General features: G+C 52.8%; 1 protein-coding gene across 2 annotated transcripts in view; it reads right to left on the reverse strand.

Moving 5' to 3' along the window:
- The window catches only part of WDR1 (WD repeat domain 1), a 42,863-nt gene that overhangs the window by 21,639 nt on the left and 2,207 nt on the right, over nucleotides 1-19,017 (reverse strand). For both annotated transcript variants that reach the window (XM_054484809.1, XM_063663523.1), the window contains exons 3-5: nucleotides 8,229-8,319; nucleotides 3,156-3,303; nucleotides 1,879-2,059 (exon numbers count right to left, since the gene is read on the reverse strand). In XM_054484809.1, the coding sequence (XP_054340784.1) occupies nucleotides 1,879-2,059; nucleotides 3,156-3,303; nucleotides 8,229-8,319 (420 nt within the window). The remainder of the gene's footprint in view (nucleotides 1-1,878; nucleotides 2,060-3,155; nucleotides 3,304-8,228; nucleotides 8,320-19,017) is intronic.

The following is a 19,017-nucleotide window of genomic DNA, read 5'->3' on the forward strand; positions in this document are numbered from 1 at the left end:
CTAGCTCTGTGCCAGGCCACAGCCCTTTCTATTTCTCCTAGGTCCTCAGGCAGGGCCCGTGGTTGTGGGTTCCACAAAAGACTTCAAGACACATGGTGGTACCCACCCTGGAGCTGGGCTAGCTGGGCAGACATTTGTACCCAACACTCCTGGGCCAGGGCAGTGGGGTGAAGTCCTTTCTGAAGTTAGAAAGGACAACTAAAGAGAAAGAATGTTCTGGCCAAGTCCCCAAGCAAGCACACAGGGGCACAGCAGCCTGGTGAAGAAGGCAGGCTCCAGCCCACCCCTGGAACAAACTGGAGCCCCTGACCCTGCTGAGCACCCTGTGCTGGGTTTAATGCACAGCTGCAGAGTGGAAATGATCCCTCCCAGGGCAGGCAAAGGAGCCCCCACCCACAGCCGGCTTCTGGCTACCACAGAAGCCTCTGAGCTGCTTCCTCCTGCCCTGGGCTGAGATAGGGTGTGCAGCTGACTCAGCATTACTCACCCTGCTCTGCGGTGCCTCCACCCTAGCGAAGAAACATGGCCTGAAGCCACAGCCTTCAATACAGCTCCCAAAATAGCCAGGTCTCCACTACCTACCCATTAGGTGGTAGCCACAAGAGCAGAGTCTGAGAGCTGCCGCTTGTTCAGCTGCATACAGGGAGCCTCCCTATGCTTTCACCTGCCCAGCCAGGCCCAGCTCACCCCGCAGCTCCACGACAAAATGAAGCCTGTTTCACTACGAACGGGGCATCCTTGGAAAGCTCTCCTGTACCCTAAGCCAAGAACGGTCTCTGGAAATTCTGCCCACTTTGTGGGTCCCATCCTCGCCCTTTCCAGCTGCACTGTGCAGGCTATTTATGATTCATGGCATGATGTCACTAAAATGGACAGTGCTCCTCACTGAGCCACTTTAAGGACATGATCTCATTAATCCTCCATGAGGCAGACAGTGAAACCACTGATGGTTCCAAGAGAAGGAGTCCCGAGACCTTGGTCCAATCTGCAAACACAACCTCCTCCAAGGACATCAATAGTCCTAAAATGCGTGTTTCTGGGTCCATTGTTCTCGTCCATCCTCAGCGTAAGCACAAGCAGGATGGGGAAAGCCGGGGCAGAGTGGTGGGGTTGTGCTGAGACCCGCTGCTAGGCTCCTCCCCTCACTCCGACAAGGCTGGGGCAGGAAAATGGGCATCAGAGATGCTCCAAACCTGCCAGGTGGCTCTCCTACTTCAAATTCATAGTCAAAACCCTCAGATGCTGCTGGCCCCCGCACACCCCCGTCTTGCAGAAGGGAGAAGTGAGGAGGCTTGGCAAGGCCTGGGTGCCTGTCTAAGGCGGGGCACATGCACGGCGTGGGCCTCTGAGATGCTGCCAGCTACACCCAAAGCCTGCCGCATTTCTGGCACATTTCTTCCACGAAGTATCTTTCAGTCTTCTAACCGTTCGTCACTTTGCAGGAGCATCACTGCCCTCGCTGTCTCTAGGAGAGACCAATTTGGATGTCCTGCAAGCTCCTTTCCTCTGCCACTTTGGTGGCTCAGCTAACAGCAGGCCCTGCAGACTCCCCTCTCTAATGAGCACCTCCAGCCCCAGATGCTTGCCTGGTTACACAGCCTCAGGGACATCCCTGCCCCAACCCCCGACAGGCACACATCATCCTAGGGCAGGGCCCTTCCTTGTGGAAACCATCCATGCCCAGCTGAGGGCCTGGGGAGGACGAGTGCTGGGTGGGGGAGCCCTCCCTCTCTCTGCACACCCCTGGGAGCCCACTTCTGTGTATCATGGCATACGTGGCATGCGCTGTGGTCTCTGCCATCAGCATCTAAACAGGCTCAGCCTCTGCTAGCCTCATATACAAACCACAAATTTCACCCAAAAAGTAAGTTCACTTACGCCAATTGTGAACTTGAACTTGAATGGGGGTCCCTCAAAGAATGCTGCGCAGTTATCATCGCTTCCCGTGGCCAGCCGGTATGGCCGGCTCTGCTTGATGTCCACGCTGTTGATGACTTTGTTGTGTCCTGTAATCTCACCCACAGAAGAGCCACTATCCCACAGGAAGACTGCTCCAAACCTTGACCCAATGACAAGGGTGGAAGACAAAAAAAAAAAAATCAATCCCAGAAGGCTGGTAAGCAATCTGATAGCTGAGCTGCCAGTACACAGAGGATGGAGTGACTGTCAGCAGGCAGCTCAGAATGCCACAGGGACAAATGAGGGAAGCACTGGGGTTCTGGCTCCACAAGGCATTTGTCCAAAGGACCCAAGAACAAGATGGGACAAGCCAGCGCCTTCAGGAAGGGGATACATGTGTGTGTCCGTGGGGCCCCATGCCACAGGGCCCGGGGCTATCTTTACGGGTTCACCGCTCTCCTTACAGTTCTATTGGGAGGGAACAGTTACCATCCCCTACAGGAATGAGATGCCCTGCTCTTGGCTGACATTCAACAAAAACACTGTTTCAGTTATTATTTGCTACTGAAAAAAGAAGGAATTAAGACCAACAGGAATGACTTGAAAAGCCATGGAAAAACACCTACTAGAACATGTATGAGAAAGTGCCATTCAGTGAAGAACAGACATGCCACTGTCAAGTTCAAGGGCTTATGGCCAGCCATGGTGCTGCAGGGGGGGACTCTGACTCTCTTGAATTAAAAAAACCTGGGTTTCAGCACTGACCTCACCAGTCACTAGGCCCCTGAGGTCAGTAGCCACCCAGTGCCACCCAGCCAGCATCCACTGCCCCTCCCTCCTCCATCAGGGACCCTTGGGGGAGGTGCCCAGCTGGAAGAAACAGTTCAGCCTCCCTGGCAGCTTCACGGGGCAGCTGCTGTGAGGGACCCCAAATGGAAGTGGTGTTGCTCTTTCACTCTGTCCCCTTCTTGCTGCCTGCAAGTGGGCATGAGAGCTGGGGTTCTAGGAGGCAAGGGACTCAGGACGTCAGAGGAGATACAAGAGTGCTGGGCCCTGGTGACAAACCCAGTGTGATGTGGAGTTCTACCTTACCTGGGGCTGCAGCCAGCCCTGATGGGGCCCGGCACCTACTGGGAGCTCAACCCTCACGAGTTCAAGTTAGTACAGACACCAGCACGTCCCTCTCCCAGGGTCATGGCACATGGACCCATGAGCCACAAGAACAGGACAGGGAGGGGCCGAGAGGAGTGACTCACTTCTCCCTTCCTTCCCCGACCACGGCGATCCTCTTACTGTCTTCAGTCCAAGCAATGTCTTTGATCTTCCCAGCGAAAGGCTGGTACTCATACTTCAACAGGTGCTCCTTCTGCGTGGTATCCCAGATCCTCAGCTTCCCAGACACATCTGTGGGGCACAGCGGGTGGGGGGGGGGGGGGGGGAGAGCCACAGGTCACTGCTGGGCCAGGGCCACGTGGCCATAGGCCCACTCAGCACCACATCTGGTTGCTTAGGCTTTCTAGAGGAAAAGGCCTAGTGAAGAGAACGTGTCTTAGGGCAACAATATTCAGCCACTCTTAAGTCAGAGCCCGTGGCATCCAGAGGCCTGCCATTCGGGGCCTCTGCATTTTGTCAGAAATCATCTGGATAACAAACCCTGCTTAGGCATCAGAAAAAGCCCAGGGACACATGATGGCAAACTCCAATATGCCAGGAAGCGGTTTAGTTTTCTCACTGTGTTTCTTTTCTTGTAGGGGCATCAGAATAACGTGTGGGCCTCAGGCCTCCTTTGTGGAATGGGACGACACTGGCTACATCTGCCTCTCCTTTGCAGTTGCTGCAGTGACTTCTGGAAATGAGGTGCACAGCTGTGAGGGTGCAGCGTGCTGCCCACTGCGATGCCTCAGCATGGCCTGGTGGCCTCCACCTGGGCCTGCAGACCCGGCTTCCTGTGCAGCTTCCCAACAGCGTGCTGCTGCCTGGCAAATCGGCAGCCTCACTCACACACCGAGCAGTTCCACGACGCACAGGAATCCAAGCGTAAGATTCTTTTGTGAGAGTAGCAGGTGGGTGTTGCGGGGGAAGGAGAATTACACACAGAACTTGATGCTGATTCTCTTCTCACCGGAGCGTGGGCAGCCAATTGTAACAGAAGCAACACTGGGGGCCATGTACCCCCAAGCCCCCACCACGATCCTGTCACCAAGTACCAAGTCCCAGTCCCGACACACCCTCTCCAAATGAGCACTGTGTTGGCGTGAAGAAACGGGAGCATTCTAGACTAACTCTCAAGGCTTCACACTTTAAAACCTCAGCCCCATCCGCTAAGCAGGTAAAGGCGCCTTTTTAAGAGGATCCTCAGGCCACGTTAACAACCACCACAGCTCTACAGCTGCTTCCAGTGAAAAGAGCTTTTGTTTTCTTGGTGCAACTGAGCAGCTCAAAGGAGGGCAGCAGCTAAGAGCCAGGCCTTGGGAGCAGGCGCCCTGGGTTCAAATCCAGCCTCTGCCACATACAGGCTTTGTGGTGCTCAGCAAGCAACATGGCCTGTGTCCTTACCCAGAAGAGGGGAAATAACAGAGCCACTCACAGGGCTGCTGTAGGTTCCGCGAGTTAACACGTGCGAAGTCTCCAACTAGTCCTCAGTGCACAGCAAGAGCTCGTTACGAGTCAGGTGGAACGAGTCCACGAATTAACTGAGGCTCTACACAGGCCACGAAGATGCCCGAGCCTAGACTGAGCCACGCTCTGAGATGTGGGAGATGCACATAAGGACTGTCCCGCTCTCAGTCCAGCTGCGGGGACAGGCAAGAGGAGATGCCAAATCCAGTGAACAGCACTAACTAAGGGGAGTCCCAGAAGGGCCCAGTTCTCTGCACCAGGTCCAGGAAGACCACCTGCTGTGCTGCCTGAGCTGAGTTCCAAAGGTGACCTGGAGATCTGCTCAGTTAAGTCCTTTCACTGATAAAAGAGGCCGGGGGGGAAGAAGGGGTCAGAAGAGGAAGTCACCACAGGCTGGCAGCATTGGAGGGGAGCACTGTGTGTGCAGGAAGGACATGCACATACACTCAGGAGCATACATACCCACACATGCACACATGACCACACATGCACACATATGCAGACACACATTCACACACGCACATGTGACCGCATGGTCTGCTGTGCTCAGGCCCGCCCAGGGCCCATGCTGCCCCATGGAGAAGACAACGCTCTCAGGACAAGGCAGAGGCCGTCTCACCCTGAAAGAGGCCCCTTCCTCCAGGAAGCCTGCCCTGAGCCTACCTAAGGCCAAACCACATGCCTGTCACATGGCCCTCACCGACTCCCAAGGGCAGCCTGGAACCACGGCCCCAGCGCCAAGGCAGACAGAACAGTAGCATGGAAATAACCTCAGGAAAAGGAGGCCTGGGCCTGCCCCAGAAATGACCCGTGCACTGAGGACTGCCCCGTGGGAATGTGGGCTCCCAGAGGGCAGACCGACTGTCGTGTTTAGTGCCGGAGGCTCCCAGGTGCGGAGCCCTTCCCAAGGTTCAATGCTTCAGCAGTCATGAACCAGTCAGACTGACAAGGTCTAAAGATCCCACAGAGGGCTGGGGCCAGCTGCCAGGCAACCCACTTACTGGGTCAGCACAGCTCTTTCTCAGCCCCCTCCCTCCAAACCACCCCCCTACCACACTATTTTTAGCCCCACTTCATCTCTGCAGCAAATGTTCCAATCAATGTAAGCCTTAACAATTGCTTCGCTCTATTCAAAGAAATGTATTAGAAACATAAAATGTGATCTCGCCCAAGAACACCTGGACCTGAGGATGGCCCCAAACTCCCTTGGCTCCTCTACAAAATCAGGGCACTTTTCAGGGAGGACAGCGTCCCACGATGGCCACTTATGTATGTGGTTTCTCCTTTGCAACAGTCTCCGCAACAGCCTTCCATTGAATTCTCTCATTGGACACCCTTCTGGGGACTGGAGAGAGGGCAGGCCTAGGCCCGCAGGTTCGCAGCTTGCAGCTGACAGGGCAGGGACACTGTGCCAGGCAGGGGTGGAGGCCCTCGCCAACTGCATTCCTCTCCTGAGAAGACACTTCTCAGAGCACTTGGCTCCGTGTTAAACATGTAAAAGACATTCGGGCCAAATCTTGGGGCTTTAAATCTGCATTCCTCTCCTGAGAAGACACTTCTCAGAGCACTCGGCTCCGTGATAAACATGTAAAAGACATTCGGGCCCAATCTTGGGGCTTTAAATGAAGAGACTTTTGCTGGCAAGCAGGGCTTGGGGAAAAAATAAATCACAGAGCTAAATAAATCATGGGATGTAAATGAGAGCATGTTTTACAGATGGAGCTGGAGAAGATCTAAACACAAAAACCATTAAATGCCTACTATGAGCCAGACTCCGGGCCCAACCCTTCACCGTGACCCCGGCTGACCGCCAACAGCAGTCAGCCAGCTCACCCGGCAGCCTGGCTTGATCAGAACAGGGCCCCAGTTTTGTGACAGGTAATGGGTCACCCAGGGGGTAAGTACCCATTAGTGCAACAGCCATGCTGGGCATGTCCATGCCTTACTGGCTCCTTCACCACACCCTACGAGGCAGGCACTAGCAGCCCCAGTTTGGAGGAGAAAATTGGGGCCCAGGAAGGTGAGTTACTCAACTAAGGCTACGCCGCCAGTAAGAGGCTGCCATGGTCTGAGTGTGCCCCCCCAAAACCATGTGCTGGAAACTTAATCCCCAATGCACCAGAGGCGGCCTATGGAGAGGTGATTAGGCCAGGAGGGCTCTGCCCTCAGGAATGGGTATTATGAAACGAGTGGCTTCCCGATAAAAGGACAAGCCCAGCCCCTTTTCTCTCTCTCGCCTTCTCTTTGCTCTTCTGCCATGGACTGACACAGAAAAAGGCCCTTGACAGATACCGGCCCCTGCTGTCCAACGGCCCCTGCTGTCCAACTGCCCAGCCCCAAGAACTATGAGCCAATACATTTGTCTTAGTTGTAAATTACCCAGCCTGTGAGCACAAAGCAGACTAAGACAGAGCCGAACCCAGGTCTTCCCCAACCCCAAGGCCCACCATCTCCCATACACCCTTCAGGACAGGCTGCTGTGCACACGCAGGATGATACAAGCAGAGGGCCATGGCGTGCGTGAGTCCCGCCCTCCCCTGCTGGCTGCTTAGCTCTCTCAGCAATTTGGTCATAGCCGTCACTCTCCAGAGAGGCTGACGAGGCCCACATCAGCTTACTCACTTGGCCTCCCTGGGCTGCAGATGGCTAGGCAAGGCAGGCGGTAAGTATCTGTTGAGCTTATGAATGAATGAGTGAGTGAATGAATGAGTGGGCACCACTCTAGAAGGGGTACCACTTTCACTCCTGTGCCTCTTGTTCCCATCTGTATACAGGAAAAGCTCTGCGTCAAAGAACTAAGTGAATAAAAAAATATCCTTCAAGAGGAAAGATCTCTCCACCTCTGTCTCTGCCTAGCCTCCCACTGAGCGACACAAAAGTTCAGGCTGCAGAGAGCAAAGGCCCAGTCCACAAATAAAACGTGAGCGCTGGCGTGGAGGCCAGCATCGTGCTAGCACTGGGAAAGGAGCAGTGGGTAAGGATGATACAAAACAAAACATCCATTCACACACACACACACACACACACACACACACACACACAGCAGTGGGTAAGGATGATACAAAACATCCATACACACACACACACACACACACACACACGGCACACACACACACACACACACACACACACGGCCCACACAGGCTCCAACATACAATGCCATGGCTTCCCGCAAGAGGTTCCTGGCCAACCTCATGGTGGCATTTCTGCTGACCTCCAAGCTGGAACTAACTGGAACACTACAAACTAGAAAGTGTCCTTTCTGTTCTAGAACTAAGGCCAGTTTTGAAAAGGGGCATTTTGGTAGCTTATACCAGGGGTAGTTCAATCTTTTGGCTTCCCTGGGCCACAGATAAAATATGCTAATACTAATGATAGCTGATGAGCTTGAAAAGAAAAGAGAAAAGAAAAGAAAAAAAACCTGTTTTAAAAAGTTTACGAATTTGTGTCAGGCTGCATTCAAAGCCGTCCGGGGCCACACGCAGCCCATGGGCCGCCGGTTGGACAAGCCTGGCTTACACAGTCCTTGTCAGCCTCAGATGAAACTAATTATACTGGCTCCCCTCAACTAACTCACCACCCCCAGCCTGCTCCCCCACCCCCCACCCCCCACCCCCCACTCTCCCAAGGCCAGAAGCCCAGCTTTGCCCTGGGCCCTGAGCGCCACCCAGGCCCCCACAGGTGTCCACGAGCCTTGCCCCATACAGTACCTCCGGAGGCAATGTAGAATCCGCTGGGCGCATACTTGGCCACCACCACCTGATGGGCGTGTTCCGTGTAGATGTCAGCAAGGGCTGGGTTCTGCAGGAGGAGACCCCAGAATGAACAGAAGGAATGGAGAAGCAGTCAAGCTTCCAGCTCTCCACATCAACAGATTTGGGGTGAAAGGGGTGTACAAAGAAACACTGAAGCTAAAACCATGCAGAAAATCGCAGAAGCATACCACTTGCCTACATACCTACTGCCTGCCTACCTATCTCTGGGTGATAGAATTTTATGTTACTTTAATTCATTTTCTTTAGTTTATGATTGTGCAACAAGGTGATTTTTTTCCTTTTCTGCTTTTCTGTACTTTCCATAATACAGAACAAACGTACCAGTGAAACACATACACAAAAGTTGGATTAGAGCAAGAAGCCCTGGTTCTAATCCCTCCCATTTGTGGGAAGCCGCATTCATTCCAATGCCTATTCTCTTTCCTGTTTAGGACCAGCTCTCCTGGCTGCCAATGTTGGACCCCAAACTCGGCGCCTGGCTGTGCTGTGCAGGAGCAGAGCAGGACAAGCTGTGGGAGCCCTCTCTATCAAAAACCTGGGTTTGGAAAGGAAAGTCGATTCCCCACTCCCTTTCATAGCACAGATCAAAGGCTGGGTGGACTTTGTGGCAAAAATGGGGCCAACATTTGAGACTAGAAGCATCTTCAGCAATGAGGTTTCAACATGTAATGTGCTAAAAGTAGATCCCTGCACCTCCCTCCCGGCACACACACACACACGCGAGGCCTCAGTGAAACAGAAACACACACACACTGGGCTGCTCTCAATCTGTCTCCACAGTGAAGCTTTCTTTCAGGAGGGTATAAAGACATGGCCATCTAATCTCTGATACCTGCTGTCAGCTTTTTACAAACCAAGTGCTCTTTGAAAGAGGCAGCTTCCCGCCGGCTTGTGGCTTAGGACACATCAGATTCCTGTGAGGCTGCCCGGGCACCCCTAGCATGACCCCACCTGCTGCCACCCCACCCCTCATCTCCCTTAGACCCCTCCTCAAGACCTGAGGCGCCTCCAGGTCACAAGATCCCCACACTGCCCCCATCTCAAAAGACTGAGACCACAGAAGTACGCACCCTGATTCCTGCCCATCTGCCATCCTGTTTAAGCTCCACGTCTCTGTGTAGTTTGTGCCCTCGGCCAGCACCTCTCCCTGCCTGCGGACACCCACTTACCCATCAGGCCTACCGGAAGCGTTCCCTCCTCCATGAAGCCTCCAAGTATGGCCCAAGCTATCCGTATCACTCTTCTGTGCTTCCAGATCATTTAACGTGTCCACAGGGATGGCACAACACACATCATAGTCCCTAGCATTCCTGTCCATCTCCTCCAACTCTGCTGTGCCCTGCTTAACATGACCTTTATCTCACTAGCCATCTCAATAAGTGGTTTTGGGGAGAAAAAAAGAAGTTTACACAGACCTTCTCTTTCATCCCTAAGACTTAACACAGCATGATGTGATATAATAGACACTAGTCATAAATTAATCCATTTTGGGATAATCGTTTGCCAGTGAAATTAGAATGTATCAAGGTGTCTATCCAAAGAAGATATTATCAATGACAAGTAAGCACATGAAAAACCGCTCAGTGTCATTAGTCTTGGGAAATGCAAGTCAAAACTACAACAGAATACCACTCCATACTCACTACAATCAATAAAAAGAAAAGACTGATGTCACCAATTGCTGGCAAGGGTAGAGGGGTGGGGACACTGGAATGTTCACACTGCTGGTGGAAATGCAAAATGGTACAGTTGGTATTTATAAACCTAAACAGACACTACTCACACTGAACACCAGCAACCCCACTCCTAGGTATCTGCCCTGGAGAAATGGAAGCATGTGTCCACCAAAAGACACGGGAGCAATGTTCACAGAAGCTTTCTTTGCAATGGCCAAAAACTGGAAATACCCAAATATCCATCAACAGGTGAACAGAGAAACATGCAACACACTGCACTGCTCAGTGATAAAAAGGGACAAAGTGCAAATGCACTCAACACCAGCTATCAATCTCCAACATGTTATGCAAAGTGAAAAAGCCAGACAGAAAAGACTACACATTGCCTCTCACTTCATATGAAAGAAGATTTTAGAAAAGGCAACCCTAATGACAGAAAGCAGATAAGCAGCTGCTGGGGGCGAGGGTGGAAGGGGTCGGGGGGGCACCTTCCAGAGTGACGGGAATGTTCTGTCATGACAGGGGTGATGGTTATGAGACTATATAGATATCTGTCAAGATCCAAGCCACACACTGAATACAGACAAATTCTACTGTATCTAAAGTACACCTCAATAAAACTAAGATGCTGGTTATTTATTAAATGTCTGCCCAATCCAACCCTCTCCCACTCCAATCAGTCCTTCATATTCTGACACTGACAAATCCCTACCCAAAGCACCTGGCAAGAAAATGATCCAGTTAACAGGCAGTCCCTCCAAGACCCTGTTCAGTGTCCACTCACAGCTGACTGGGGATGGGGGAGGTCTCGCGCTCACATACAGGGGCACCTGCCCATCCCGCCAGACAGATGGCCTCATGGGCTTTCCCAGCCTGGGCGACCTCCTCCCCAGGCTGCGCTGCCGTAGAAGGGGTGGGGCTCCCATGGGCCTTCTGCTGGGGAGGGCATCCAGAGATGGAAGATGACTAGGCAGGGGCATGAGAGGAAGTTCTGCCCCTAAAAATTCCTTCCCCTAAATGGTCAGGGCTGTGTGTAAAAACCCCAAAGGGCACCAGAATCCTGCCAGCTGATGAATCACTCACTCTCGTTTGTATTCTAAATACAACTGGGTCAGCGGTGGGGGCTGAGATACTCCAAGCTGCAGATAATGACTTACATCTGAGTCAGAGCAGCCTCCTCCCCAGCTCCTCAGCTCGCAGAGGGAGGCTGCTTACTACACCCAGAAAGATATCTCCCACCCCCACGTGTCACTCGGCCTGTGAGGCTCTGTCCCCATCAGCTGGGTCGAGATGGCACCTTGATACCCTCAGTGTGCCCCTCTCTCCCCAGCCTCCTCCCCCTCCTGCCATCTTGGGGAAGAATGAGATTGGGGGTTGAAAAACTTATTTGGGGAAAAACTCTGGAATGGGGAAAACGAGACAGGGAGGGCAGGATGCCAATTCCAGGAGCCCCAGTGCTACTGTAGGCAAAAGTTCCGTCTCCCCATCTCCCTGGGGGCCTGGGGGAGACCACCATGAGCAACCTTGGAGTTGCCCACTCAGGGACACCCCTCCTCCCGGGCTTGCTTCTTGTGCTGCTGCAGGCTGGGCCAGCTCTGGCAGTGGGAGGCTGTCATTCAGTCCTCACCACAGGCCTGCCCAGTTTTCCTTGCCAACTCCCAACCCACCTTCTCTTTTACCTCCACCATTTTCAATGCAGTCCTCCTGTTCCTCCTGGGAAGAGCGATAACTGCTTTGGAATGCATCTCCACCCTCCGCCAAGCCGGTAGTATTCAAATCCTGACCCTGATTACCTCACGGTCCAGCTTGCAACCCACCCTTCCTGAGCTCCCTCCAGGCTTCAGCCCACTCATGGCTACCCTGCTGCCGCCCTGATGTTGCCAGACACTCCTTGGGCTGACTACCCCAACCCACGGCCCCTCACCCCCACCCTCGAGGATAGAACAGGTGCAGCCCCTCTACCTTGCTGGCCCCAGACCCCTTCCCCAGTGGCCTCCACACCTGGGGGCCAGGGCCTGTGAGGGCCAGAGCTAGGGCTGGGACAAGACCTCGAGACAAGCCCCAGAATTCTGCCACCACCCCTGGAGGAGGCCAGGGGCCTCTGAGGACATGAAGGACACCAGCCAGCAATCAAGGAGTCACACATGCGATGCAGACCCAGGACCCACGGACTTCGGCAAGTGACAGCATGTAACAGCACCCAGCCCTGTCAACACAAGGCCTGGTTCAAGGCCCAGTGTTGCCCATTTGAAGCAGAAGCTTTGGACTTGACCCCGGGAGGCCATTCTACTCTGTCACACTATGCTCAGGTCCCACCAGCCTCCACCTCCCACCTGTGCAGAGGCATCCTGCCCAGGAATAGCTGGTCTTTTTCTGAGAATCCTGGTGAATGGCAAACCTAAACAAACTCCCCCCCAGCACCTGTACAATTTCTGTGCCGCTTTTGAGACTCGCTATAATACACAGGTCATGCAAACAAGCACACAGAAGCGACACTTACGTAACTCTGCTATGCCCCAGGCAGCAACACTTACAATTAGTGAGCCCTGAGCCCCTCAAAGCTCTCTTACTTTCCTATGTCCTCCCAGTCTCAGGTGGTGACGAAGGGGCCAGAGGTCACTACTGCAATTTACAGGCAGGCTGTGATGACCCTGGGTCCTGGGGCTTGGGTCTCAAGGCTTGGCACTGGTATCTCAGCTCCTGGCCCACAGTGAACCTGATGGAACATGCTAGAAGGTTGGAGATACCTGCCCAAGCAAAAAACATTTCAGCAGTCGACGACACAACACTGATGAAGGGGCCTCCTGTGCTCTCCTTTAGCTGCTGACTGTCCCCGGGAACCCCAGAGAAAGTCTCAGGTGTCCTCCATGGTCCACCCAGGCCAAGTGAGCATGAGCTTCCAGTCAAGGCACTGGCTTTGTAAATACTCCAAGTTCCTGCAAGCAACAGAGGCTGAAAGCCGTTACTGCTGTAACTGACCTGTGCAAATATAACTGGCCAGGGCCCTTCTGTTCACTGGTGACTACAAACTAAGGCCAAGGCTGAATGACAGCAAAACACCTCAGCTCTAAAGCAGGAATGTAAACTTCTGCAACACAATGCCGTCTCCTAATTATCTTCTAAGGCCCAGGCAAAGGGCATCTCCTCTAAGAAGCGTTCCCTGATGCTCCAAGCTAGAAATGATCTCTCTCACCCTGAACCCCCACCTTTCCTGACTCCCACCCCACTGCCCTCACTACTTTCCACCTTGGACTACACATCATTTGTGCCCCACCTGCCTTCTGCACTACGTGGACCCCACAGTGGGGAAGGTTCACACTTGATGCACCACTGCAGCTGCCAAATACCCACAAAGACCAGAACTTGGCTGGAGCCTGGTAGCTGTTTATGAAGAAACAAATCCCCACTGCCCACTTACTATTCACTCTCAGACAGGCCTTGGGTGGGCCCCTCAGTGGATTCTCTTTGAAACCTCACAACACCTGCTGTAAGGAAGGTAACCTCATAATCCCACATGACAAAGAAACCAAGGCAGACACTGGGTGATATGCCCCAGGCCACCCAGCTGTCAAGTGGCAGCGCCAGACCTTAACTCCGGGCCAGCTGCTCCTGACTCACTATGGGTTATGAGTATGTAACTAACACCACGGTGAGTCAAGGGAAGTAACGAATGCTCAACAGCTTCACGCCACCCCAGGTCACGTCACTGCAAATCAGGGACCATCTGTGGCGGCCTTTACTCCTCCCTGTGGTTTTGTTCTGTTCCTTACAGTTGGTCCCAATGTTAGTGTGATTCTTTAACGCAGAGAATAAAGTCTGCACTGGCCAACCAGCTGTGTGCTTCCGAACAGTGTACAGGCAGCTCCTTGAGCTGGCTGAGGACGGGGTGGTCACTCACAGGCCGCCATGCCCTGAACGACTTTCCCTTCCTGCCTTCCAGCTCGGCCTCAGATGCCTTGAAACAGGCCTGGGGGTACTCACCGTGGGGTCCTGCACAGCAGCACCCCTCACTGGACTACGTGTGAGCAGGACACCACCACCTCCCTTTTCAGTCTTCCCCTCTCCTACTCCCCACCCAGGGCCCACCAGGGTTCAAATCCCAGCACCTTCCAGAGGTTCAGCATCCTCACCTCTCAAAAGAGAGATGAGGGCATCCACCCAACAGGGCAGTCATGAAGACAAAAGCAGAGGTCCCCGCCAGGGCCCAGACAACCTTCTGAAGATGCTTTACGAATTAGCTCCGTTAAATCTTACACTGATTCCATGATAACATTCCTCCCACTCTCGCAGGCATAGAAACAGAAGAGACAAGCACACCAAGTGTCAGCCACAGACCAGCACAAAATACACTCAGCAAAGAACAGAGAGGTGCTCAGGGGTATGCACCGGATTGGACAGTGGGGCGGGGGTAGGAGTGAGATGTTGGCCTTTCTCTGGGTAAGACCCTGGAGAGCAGGCAGGACCCATACGTAGAAGTGACAAGCAAGGTGACCAAAGCTAACGACCCACAGGTCTAAGGAGCAGGCACACTGCCAGGGCAGGGAGTGCCCGCCCATCACTGAGATGGTGAAGAGATGCACACAGGGCCCTGTCCTGTGTCCACAGCTGTCCCTAACACGGGCCTTGCAGAAGGTGGAGGTCACGCTCCAAAGAAGCATCTCCAACTACTCTTGGGCAAGGCCATCTCTCCACTACTCTTAAGCATGAGGCTAAACCTTTTCTCTTACTTCAAAGATGGCTTCAGTATCCCTCCCCTTACCTCCAACAGGGCAAGAAATGTACCAAAAGCAACCCACAGGAGGCCACAGTGGGGCTGAGACGACCCAGGTACACATGCTGTTTCCTGCCTGGTCTCTCCCCACCTCTGCCGTGTGTCTCCACACTCCTCTTGGAGAAGTCTTATTCATCCTTCAAGACCCAACTCAAATGTGCTGCTTCTCCAGCAGCTGTCCCCGCTCTGTGGCACAGCTGGCTCCTCCCTCACATTCCCAGGGCATTGTTCTTTTGAAACACGTAACCTGGTGCCTTCGAAGGTTCTTTACCAGAGTTTTCAACCTTGGTACCACTGGCATTTGGGGCTGGACAGTTCTTTGTGGAAGGATGGCCATGTACCTTGTAGGATGTTTGGCCACATCCCTGACTTCAGATACCAGTGGCACAAAAATGTCTGCAAACATTGCCAGATATCCCTCAGGGGAAAGAGGTGGGGGGAAAACCACCCCTCCCTGAAAATCACTGATCTTAATCCTGGTCCTCTGTGGCTTAGGGTATGGCTTGCCAAGACAGGGGCTTAGTGAACGTGTGTGGGAAACGTGAGAGCCAGAGATGGCTTCACCATGCAACGGGGACCTGCGTTGATGCCTTCATCTTTGAGCAGCTTCCTAATTGGCTTCCCTGACTCAGATCTTAGATATAGAACTTCTCCTTACCGTAGGCTTGATCTGATTATTTGTCTGTGAGACCTCTGAATGGCTCCAGTGGCCTTCAGAGCAGGGCTGGGCTATGGTAGGGCTGCGTGAGCCACCTGCCACCACTGCACACCAGGACCTCCCAGCCTCGGTCTTGTCCACTCCCCTCACGCTCAGTGCCACAGTCACAGCCCATAAGCACCCAGCCCTTCAGTCCTCCCAGATGTGGTCCCACCTGCAGGAGCCCGGCGTCCTGACTGGCACCTGCAGCCACTCAGATTCTCCTGAGATGAAGGCCCCCCACCGCCCTCTGCTTCCCCTGCCGTCAGGCGGTCAGACTGAAGGCCTAGAGGTTCCTGGCTCTGCACCTGGCAGGCGCTGCTGCCAGCTCGTTTGCGCCCAGGTGATAATCCAATGCACCACTTCCTTCTGCCACTTAAGAGTTGATTTCACTCCCACCCAGGACAGTGAGCTCCACGCGGGCAGGGCCTCCATCCTGCACCCCCACAGGCCAATGGCCATCTGGATACATGCAGGGACTCAGCAGGTGTGCAATTCCAGAGAAGCAGCTACGTCAGTCCTCAAGCCCTCTGTCGTGCCACCATTACCCCCAACCCGCAGGAAACACAGGGGAGTCCTCTGCATGTGAATGGTGGCAGGTCACACCAACGGAAACCAAGAGTGAGCCCAATGCCCTCCCCAACCCCCCACTTGGTCTGCCCCCTGTTCAAGGAGAAAAGTCCACTGACACTGTGCTTGGTTCCCAGCAGTGTCAAATTGCTCCAAACCTTGCACTCCCGGAAACTCAATTTCATAGACATCACTTTTCCAAATGTGCATTTTAGTTCTGGAATCTAGGAACTGGATACTTTAAAAAGCAGGCCCCAAACTTGCCTGCATAGCAAATCTGCTGGCTGCCTGGCAGCACACAAGAGGGCCTCTGTTGTGAGGCAAAAGTTTTTTTTTTTTTTTTTTCTAAACAGGGACCACTGGCACTACCAGCATTTTAGGCTAGGTAATTTTTTATTGTAGGATGGTCCCGTGCCTTGTTTAGAATCACAAACAGGTTCGTTCACAGGCACTGGGGGTGACCCTTCCCAGTCTTTGCACAGAGGTCATAAGAGGCAGAGGCGATGCAGGCAGGGTAAGGAAACCTAGAAGGAACCACCCCAGACCTAAGGAGGTACCAGCACCTGCAGGAAGCCTTCCTTAGACCCCCGAAGCACAGACTACCCATCCCTTCTCCGTGGGGAACTAACGTCTCTCAAACACAGCGTACACATGGTTCACTGGAATCCCCTTCTTGGAGCTCTCTCCTTCTGGAATATTAGTTTCTACATGGCCACCATTACAGTCTTTCACTTTACAGAGGACAGTTGCCTCTCCAGGTGAGGCAACGGGATGTGTTGAAAGAAATAGGTAAGAAACACCCTTTTTCTACAAGTTTAAGAAGTGCCATTATGCTGGGTTCACAAAACAGCTTTTAAGTCAACAAAAAAAATGACAGAGGGGGCTCCAAGTGCAAAGCTGGCAGGGGTGCTCGCCTCTTAGGTTTGAAAGGCGGATCCCACAAAATTTAGGTCCGGCAATCTACACAGAGCTGAGCTTTCCTTGTTCTCCTGCAGTAAGACCTCAGTGGCTGCCTATTATCTTCATGACACAGCCTGGTTTTCCAGGCTTTTTAATCAATGAGTAACTCAACGAGCACCTACTGGGTGCCAGACACTCTCTTAGGCGAGGACATGGCAGTGACTGAAACAGAGGGGAAAGCCCTGCTCGCCTGGAGCTGATGCCCAGTGACGGGGACAGGCAGATACCTATGTACACTTGTAGGCAGCAGTAGCCTGCTGCTTGGTAGCTTGCTTCCTACTTATTGTCAGCCATGAGAGAGAAGGCCGGGGATGGAAAATTCTATTCCGGGGACACCCCTCTACTAAAGTGACAACATCTAAGTATAAACCAAAGGGAAAGGCCCAGTGTGGTGGCTCACGCCTGTATCCCAGGACTTTGGGAGGCCAAGGCAAGCGAGCTGATCACTTGAGGTTGGGAATTCAAGATCAGCCTAGCCAACACAGTGAAACCCCGTTATCTACTAAAAAATATAAAAATTAGCCGGGTGTACTGGCACGTACCTGTAGTCCCCACTACTCGGGAGGCTGAGGCAGGAGATTCACCTGAACCCGGCAGGTGGAGGTTGCAGTGACCCAAGATCACGCCACTGCAGTCCAGCTTGGGCGACAGAGTGAGCCTCCACCTCAAATTAAAAAAGAAAAAGAAACCAAAGAGAAGACAGGGAGCAAGCCTTGCAGCTATCTGAAACAATGTCCAGGCAAAGGCAATAACTAGCAGGTTTATCAAGACAGATGTGTGGCATGTTCCAGAAGCAGCAAGGAGGCAAGAATGCTGGAGCTGAGGCTACGGTAAGGACTCTGGCTTTCACCAAGGTGGGAAGCCACTAGAGGCCTGTCTTGTGTTTCAGCCACTCCAGCGACACTGTTGTGAACAGACCCCCAGGGCAGCAAGGGTGAAAGCAAGGAGCCCTGTTTGGTTTTAGGGAGTTTGGGGGGCAATAATTCAGGAGGGGGAAGATAGCTTAGTTGGGGGTGGAGGCAGAGGAAGCCAGGGAAATCTGTTAGATTCTGGAGATACTTTGAATGTGGAGTCAGAAGGATTTACTAAAATTAAAATGTGGCATAGAAGCGAAGCAGGGAGTGAAACAGGAGTCCAAGGTTTGGGGCCTGAACAACTGGAGGAACGGTGTTCCCTTTTAGGGGAAGAGCACATGGGAAATCCAAATTTGGCTTGGGGTATGTATGTTGAATCTGAGATGTCAATGAGACATCTGTTAGATCTTCCATGATCTGGTCCTCCATTTCTTCCCTCTTCCCTCCCTGAGCCTGCTTTCCAACCAGACCATCTTTCTTCCTGAATGGTCATGCCAATTCATGTCACTTTTTTTTTCCCAAGAGTACTTTGCCCTAAAAAAAAAAATCTTACCCACTTTTACTTGAGTACCCAGTCCACCCATCCAACTAATAAGCGCCTCAGTGCCTCATCTACATCCAGCCCAGGGAGGGCTATATCAGTAGCATCTCGTGCTGACCTGGCATTGCAGAAACTTAAAAATAGATGCAAAGGGAAAAGAGGGTAACCCCTGAGAAGAAAATGGCAAACCACCGGGAAGGATTAAGAATACAGATTTCAGAAACAGGCAGAATGGGTTTCACACGGGAAATGCTTTCTGCAAATGGGTGCCTTTCCCTGAATGACCACTCCATTAGAAGCAGCTCCAGTTACTGGCCTGCCTCATCTTGCTAAGTCTGACTCCTTTTTAGAGTAACAGGCCCATGTGGGGTGGAAAGAGATGCTGCACATCTGTGCTAGTTTAAGAAGCTAGCACAGGGCCAGATGCACAGCACGTACTTTATGTGAGGCCCCCTCCCTGGAAGTCAACGTGGACTGCAAGGACAGCGAAGGCCTGGTTAGGGGCAAACCCAAATATCCTACTGCTCTGTATCCGAGGATGTATTAGTGGATTTTATTTGCCAAGCTACTAAATATCTCTTTAGGGCTGTCTCAATTTTTATTTTCTCAAAAGCCTCAGGACCTGACTTCGGAGACTTCCCATCATTACCATTA

Source organism: Pongo pygmaeus, chromosome 3 (genome assembly GCF_028885625.2).
Source record: "Pongo pygmaeus isolate AG05252 chromosome 3, NHGRI_mPonPyg2-v2.0_pri, whole genome shotgun sequence".
In the NCBI taxonomy this organism is placed as follows: domain Eukaryota; kingdom Metazoa; phylum Chordata; class Mammalia; order Primates; family Hominidae; genus Pongo; species Pongo pygmaeus.